The following is a 7867-nucleotide window of genomic DNA, read 5'->3' as shown; positions in this document are numbered from 1 at the left end:
CGACTCTCCTCTCCTACTACCCCTTTCAAAGAACTTCGTGTTCCTCGACCCTCCTCTCCTACCACCCTTTTTGAAGAACTTCGTGTTCCTCGACTCTCCTCTCCTACCACCCCCTTCGAAGAACTTCGTGTTCCTCGACCCTCCCCTCTAACCAGTCCACCTCCTGCTTTTCCTATTTATTCCCCGATCACCTCCCCCGAACCTGAAGAGATTCCATCCCCATTTTTTCCTGTACCATCAATAGAGTTTATAGACGAATTTGAACGAGTCCCACCCCGGCCGCGTTACTATCATTATGATGGGACTCAAACATCTCTTATCGAATTATTAGAGCAGTTTCCAACTAAAATAGACCCCCTATTTCAATCTCTCCGCGATTTTACAATTAATCCAAACGCTATAGATCCAGAAGTTTTACTGGACATTTTACTTGCACTCGCTCGCACGAATCCCATTCTCGTTTTTACTCTTCATCATTACGACCTCTTTGCCGTACCCTCAGATTTTTTTTTACAATTTCTTCCCCCCTTCCACCGCTATTATAACGGAAATAGTGTAAATTATATATTAAATCTAAATCATGTCCGAATTATATTAGTTATCAAATATTTACTGTTATCATACTTTAAATTACTATCGTGTAAAGTCTCTAGCATTTAAAAACCAAGCTTAACCTTGTACAGACACGGATAATCTAAGTGTAATAGATATGTAAATACATTTGGACTCCATAAATTTTATACCAAAACCCGATTTTAATTGTAATTCTTTGCGCTGGATATTATAAAAACAAATACTGTCTTTCTTTTTATTTATTAAAATTTGCATTCATGACTAGTATTATGTTAAAATAAATGTGATTGTTAAGTTTAAAATAGTTTCATTTATTTAAACTCATAAACGATCTCTATTCTATTCCCGATCAAAGTAAGCACCTGGTCCAGTCCTGAGTTATATATATCCAGTCCTGCTATTTTTAAACTCAACTTAATGTTAAACTGTCATTAATGAATACGTTTACACGTTACCTTTAATCAGATTTAACGACATCGAGAAAGGAGAGATTATAATCTATTTTATTAAGGGTTTAGGTAGGTTTGGGTGTCGCGACAGGATGGTTTCGGTTTAACAACCAACGAGTCGCTGGAAATGATGGGAAGGGTCTTTGTTTTGACTGTAGGCTAATTTAATCTGAAATTTTAGTCTTTTCTCTTGCTGCCGTCCATCTTTTGTGGGCATCGGAAGGGAAAATTACGCACATCAAGAAATTGTTATGGAGACGGGGGTCACGCTATTGGCAGCGACGATCAACTCCTCGGTTACGATCGATAGATTGGATTATATCGAAAATGATGCAGCAGAGAAGAGACCCGAATTTCGATCAGAATGATTCTTTTTGGAATTCTTATATTTTAACTCAAAAATAGTACAAGTAAGGTTTAGAAGGAATGATAGAGCAAGAGGAAGTGTAAGTATGGTCCTTACGTTGACTTAGAATTGAAACACTGACTCTAACTAAGACTGTAATGACTACTGCAACAACTATCGTTAATAGTTTTGGCACTGGTGGTACTGCCGCTAGTGCCTTTGGCAGCTCTTTTATACTTTTCTAGTAAGTGAGGGAGTGTCTTTTCTAGTAAGTGAGAGAGTCCTTTCAAGACCAATCATCATTTCTTAAAATTTGAAGGATCAATGCTCGCACTTTGTTTAGATTAGATAGGCAGCAGGGCTCCGCGTAAGCCCTACTCCCTATTCTATGAAATTTTAAATAAGAGTTAGAATTCGAAAGTTTTTAAATATATATGTTTTACAATAAAAATTCACGTAATTTGATTAATTCATGTTTATCCTTATGCAAAGAGAGATTCATTATGTTTTTGATTTATTGTTCTATCTTTATTAGATCTCGAGTTATAGGCACGTATGTGGAAGTTTAATAAGGGTTGTCTTTCATTTATTTAAAAAAATGTTTAATCTCGCAATTAGTATGGTTTCAGTCTTATTATCATAAATTATTATAAATACACATTAATTAGTTCTGCAAAAAGGCCTTTTTATAAAAGAAATTTGATTTTCTTTGTTTGAAAATGACTCAAAATGACTAAGTCGCGGCTCCGTTTGTTATTTTCAAAAAGATCGCCTGGAACGACTTAAGAGCTTTAGATATCTATGTTTATCGCGTGGGAATGCGTTGCGTGATCCGTGACGGAGAATTGAGATAAATATTTTAAGTAAGCCCTTTTACAGAACAGATGAAAAATTTCTAATGTGGGAAAGAAATTTATTGGGATGTAACATCCGCAAGATAAATTAAGCTTACAACAACACGCGTATTTGACAACATTCTATCTGTAAATTACGATTGTTATCTCGAGGGTGTTGAAAAAATGCCGTCACTTCTCAATTCTGAAACGGATAGCATGAATGATACGCCAACAATTCAATCGGTTTCTCAAAACTCAAATACATCTCTTTGTAATCATCCCACTCGACTGACTCGACTTGACATTCCGAAGTTCAACGGAACGCCAGACAAATGGTTGTCGTTTAAGGATTTATTTAGCTTGCTCGTAATATCTAATCCGACATTAATACCAGTAGAAAAGCTTCAATATCTTAAATTGAGTTTAGTCGGACCAACTGTCCGCTTATTAAGAAACACACCGCTTACTTCCGATAACTTCGACAAAACCTAGGACGCATTACTTGAATTCTACGAAAATAAACGCTTTCTTGTGCATTCAACTCTTCACTCCTTGTTTACACTCAAATGCATGACGAAAGAATCGGCTCACGAACTTGAACAATTATACAATCACCTTATGGAACTTTATCGCGCCTTCGAGACGTTGAATCGACCCATCGAGACATGGGATGACATCTTCGTCTTTACAGCGGTACAATTGGATTCCGATTTGGTAAAAGCATGGAAACAACAGTTAGACTCATCCACGGAGCTTTCGACTTAAAGTCAATTCAAAAAATTCCTAATCACAAGATTGCGTTCCCTTTAAGCCTACGAAAAATCACGAAGCGGAAAAATGCCTCCATCACGATCACAAAATGTTGCAAAGTCTCATTTTCAAGGCAAATCCACAGACACTCTAGCCGAAAATTCAAACTCATTGTGTTTTGAGAATCACTACCTGATGCATCGCCTGCAATACCGCGATCCAACAACGACGAGCCATCGTCGATCAACATAAACTGTGCTACAATTGTCTCAAACCTTACCAAGCATCCGCTTGCTGCACGACCAATCGGTACCAAAAATGCGGAAATAAACCACACTACATTACATCGAACAAACATAAAACCTCCTACTTTCGATCCAGAAACGTCAACGTCTAGCAAAGCTCCCGCAGCAAATGCCAAGATCAATGAAACTCAGGTCTTACATTCTGCAATTGAGCAGGATTCCGTCGACTCATGCATTCTATCTCTAGTGACAGCACGAGTTATTATCGTTTCAGCGAAAGGAGAAACCGCAACAGCGCGAGCATTAATAGATCAAGACTCAGAAATATCTCTTGTCTCTGAGCATATAGTGCAACAATTTCGTCTTCCTAGAAGACTCTTCAATCTCGCTATAGTCGGAGTAGGTGCAAGGAAATCAAACAAAACAAAAAGTTTGACTCACTTTACACTAAGACCACATTTTAATGCGAATGTTGAGTGCCGCATCTCCGCGCATATCTTGCCTAAGTTCATCAATCAAGATTCAACCGCACCACGAACCGCACTTAGATGGACTCACATTAGCCGATCCCAATTACAATTCTCCGGGAAATATTGACATTATTTTAGGTGCAGACGTTTATCCCCAGATAATCGAGGACGGAATCAGAAAGGAAAATATTAATTCACCACTCACACAACGCACAAAGTTCGGCTGGATTATTTCTGGACCTTCAAATCGTGCAGCATTCCCTGATAGTAGACGATCTTATCACATTTCAATGAACAGAGATCTTCATGATCTTTTTACCTCGAGCCTGTGCCTTCGGGAGTCGTGTCGTGTTACGTCCTTCCTTGCCTTATCTACACTTCGTAAAATACCTAACAAACCTCCCGATCCTACTCAACAATTCATAAGGCTGGACGTAACAATACTAACAATAAGAGTGCAATCGGTGTTTGAAGACGAAACCACGTGTCAAAACAGTGTACAGTTACGTGTCGACAAACATGGAGATTAACAAAATTAAGGTAGAAAAACTACGTGATGCAGAAAATTGGCAAGAATGATAGTTTATTATCCGTATACTGATTAAAAGTGATGACATACTAAAGGCGATGGCACATTCGTCAAGCCTGCATAAAAAACACAAAGGTATGAGACAAAATTGGCCACATGGACGAGTGCTAACAGAGCAGCGAAGAAACTTATCGTTACGACTTTTGAGTCAAAACCGTTGCAGTTAATAATGAGCTGTGAAACTGCGAGGGATGTGTAGGAAAAATTGCACAGCGTATTTGACATGAAGTTAGAGGAAAGCCTGTCTCTGATACAAAAGGAATTCTTCGATTTTCGTTGGGATCCAGCTGGTAACGTGGCACAGCATACATCGAAGCTCGAAGGAATGGTGAATAAAATAAAAACGCTAGAGGGAGAGATACCGGCATCTATGCTAATCACGAGAATTCTCTCCACGCTACCGCAAAAATTCAGCCATTTCCACAGCGCATGGGATTCGACGGATGATGCGAAGAGGACAATCGAAAATCTAACGGCAAGGCTCATGATGAAAGAAATGCGTTTGAAAGGCAAGAATAAAAAGAAAGAAACAACAGCCTTAATTTCGAAAATGAATTTAAAGATTGATCCTTCCAAGAAAAGTAATTCAAAAGGCAAAACGACAATACAAAGAAAGAGGTGCCACACGTGTGGTAAACCACAAAACCAAGAACTGCAGAGGCTATTATAATTGTGGATCATTTAAAAAAAACTACCCGAAGCAGGGAGAACATAAGAAGAACGAAGACACGTCGAGTGCGTCGACAGCACAAGCATTCGCGGGATCTACGGAACGAACAAAGACAGAAGACTACTGGCTACTCGATTCAGCAGCTCGGGCCATACGAATGACGAATGAACGAGACTGGTTCTTCGAGTATCAGTTTTCAGAGCCGTTAAAGGTCTACATTGGTAACGGTAAGAAGGTGCCAGCGCTAGGACAAGATAACATCAAGATCGAAACGAGAGTAAACGGAAAATGGTCGCAAGGGATTGTTACATCCAGCTTTATGAAAGAGTAGGGTCGGGTGATTGGGTAGGTATCTATTAAGGTGGAGATAAAACAAGGAAGGACGTAACAAAACATTACACCCGAAGGCACCAGCTCAAAGGAAAGTCAAGTGCCTTAGGGGCGAACGCACTCTTTATGGCTTGAAATGAGGGTCAATGTGCCGGCAGGCTCACTATAACCCCGATCTCCGAGCCGTGCGTCCGTTGGTCCTAATTTAGAGTCAACAATTAAACTGTTATAACTCGGGATTGGACCCGATGCAGTCTTAATCAGAAATGGGAGAGGAAGTCATTGAAATTAAAACAACTATTTATTCATCTACTATTAACAAAATTATTTATTGTAAAATTAAGTTTAAACATAGCGGTCAACTTGTTGAGTGATATACAATTGTACTATTAACAAATTATTTATTAAATCTAAACATAGCGGTTAACTTGTTGAGTGATATACAATTGTACTATTAACAAATTATTTATTAAATTTAAACATAGCGGTTAACTTGTTGAGTGATATATGATTTACTATCTTCTAATAAATTTTCGTTTATTAGTAACATGTCTAACATTACGCCGTGTTACCTAACTTTGATCTATGACTACTTACATACATGTTAACTATCTTAAAGTGATTCTACTATATCTACAATATATTAAATATGTGGTACATCTTGCGTTCTGAAATAATTTCCTCCAGTGTGAAGGGAGGGGGAAAGAAATTATAAAAGAAGTTCACTGGAACGGCAAAAGGATCGCGATAGTACGGTGTGAAAATAGGAATGTGGTCTGTGGGAAGGAGAGAGGATACTATAGAAGATAAACAAGCGGGGTCGATCGCTTCAGGGATAACTGCAAACTCACGGTAGAGCAGGAGTAGGGGGTCGGTTTTGAGTGGGAACTGCTCTAATAATTCTATTAATGATTGTTGCGTGCCATTATAATAATAATATCGTGGACGAGGGGGTGTAGGGGGAGAACGTTTGGCTATAAACTCTATATCTGAAGGAGAACCTGGGGGTGATATGTACTCTACGTCGAAATCCGAAGAAGGTGAAGAAGAAGGTGGTATTTCTATTATTTCAGGTGAGCTAATAGGTGAATAATGTGGTGAAGGGGGAGGAGAAGGTGAGGGAGGTATTAACCTTTGAGGGGGTGAATCCGCGATTCGTTCTTCGGGTTCCCGAGCACGAGGGACAGGATCTGCAAACCGGGGGGAATGGCCGGACTCTTGAACGGTTGCCTCTGAATCCGCGAACCGAGACGCCTAGCCGGACTCCTGAAGGTCTGCCTCGGAATCCGCGAACCGGGGCCCCTGGTCGGACTCTCGAGCGGTTGGCTCGGAATCCGCGAATCGGGACGCCTGGTCGGACTCCTGAATGGCAAGCTCGGAATCCGCGAGCCTGGATCTCTGGTCCAACTATCGAGGGCGAAGGTCGAAATCCGAAAACCCCACCGAAAGAGACGGGCCCTCGGGACGCGATGTGGTATGTTCCGTGTACGCTAGGGTTGTTATTTTCAAATTAACTCTTAAGTTGAGAATAATACTCAAGTAACGCTCATTTAACTCTCAAGTTGAGAATAACACTGAGGTTAATCCTCAAGTTTATACTCTAATTAAGGGTTATACTCAAGTTAAGTGTCTGAAATAACACTAAAATTGAGTGTTACTTTGAGTGTTACTTTGAGTATTATTTTGAGTGTATTTTAGAGTGGTTTTTCCGTAAAGACAAAGAGTAAAGTTACCTTGAAACTTAATCACAATATTTGTGATCTATAAAATAAGTCTGTATAGTAATTTAGAATGTATTATTTTTATACAAATAATCTTATATTTTTTTGTAGCTAAGCATAACCAACTGCAAGGCGTAAATTACGTCTATTTATATTAAGTTTAATTGATTATTGTTACTAATCAAATATTAACCCTTAAGATAATTTTTTGAATGTTTTTTAAAGATAATTTTGTTAATGTTTAATTATATATCTCGTTCTGTAGCTTCTGCATTTATTATCTTCCAAAATTAATCCATTATTGCGATTTATTACGTATGTTAATCATTTTGCAAATTTTCATTTACTGATGAATACCGTATATCTCACTGTATATATTAGCCTGTATTTAACATATATGTTTTTTTCTTTTTTTTAACTTGTGCCGTATTAATCTATTTTCCTTCGGAAGATTCCCGTTATAATTGTCACAGATAATGGTTTTATTCTATGCCTGTTTGATTAATTAATTTATCTAGCAATATTTTAATTGAAATTTGATTATCTATTTACTTTGTTTATTCCTTCATTTGTCTCACCTTTCTCCAGCGTAGTAGTTTCTTAAACACAATATGTAGATAAATCTATTCATATACGTATACATGAGTATCCAACTACAATGTATTTCCCCAAGTATTTAATAATTTATCATATTTTTACTCAGCACCCTCAAAAGTGTGAAGAAAAATTAAATTCCAAGGTTTCCTCCGATCGGCAAAAAATCGCTCTTTTTCGACACTCTTCTTCATGAGAATTATTATAAAATTATTCCGATCTTTTGCAATAGTTATTTCAATAAACAGAATCGTGAAAACACTAAAGAACTGTAAACAGGAAACAGGGATAGGT

At 38.1% G+C, this 7867-nt stretch overlaps 1 protein-coding gene across 1 annotated transcript; it reads left to right on the top strand.

Annotated features, from left to right (window-relative positions):
• The first annotated feature begins 4481 nt into the window (after positions 1 to 4481).
• LOC105828720 lies at positions 4482 to 5259 on the top strand. Its single transcript, XM_036285819.1, has 2 exons — positions 4482 to 4767; positions 4841 to 5259. The coding sequence occupies exons 1-2, from the start codon at positions 4482 to 4484 to the stop codon at positions 5257 to 5259; spliced, it is 705 nt and encodes a 234-aa protein (XP_036141712.1).
• Positions 5260 to 7867: the final 2608 nt, after the last annotated feature.

The sequence above is a fragment of the Monomorium pharaonis genome, chromosome 4, assembly GCF_013373865.1.
Source record: "Monomorium pharaonis isolate MP-MQ-018 chromosome 4, ASM1337386v2, whole genome shotgun sequence".
Lineage (NCBI taxonomy): Eukaryota > Metazoa > Arthropoda > Insecta > Hymenoptera > Formicidae > Monomorium > Monomorium pharaonis.
The sequence above is the reverse complement of the archived record's forward strand: the minus strand, read 5'-3'. Positions and strand labels throughout refer to the sequence as shown.

What these genes read in the sequence shown, in the direction of transcription:
- LOC105828720 (XM_036285819.1), top strand. Translation starts at nt 4,482, where the DNA reads ATGAAGTTAGAGGAAAGCCTGTCTCTGATACAAAAGGAATTCTTCGAT. An exon ending in GAAAGAAATGCGTTTGAAAG is followed by an intron (nt 4,768 to 4,840) that starts GCAAGAATAAAA and finishes TTCCAAGAAAAG; the next exon opens with TAATTCAAAAGGCAAAACGA.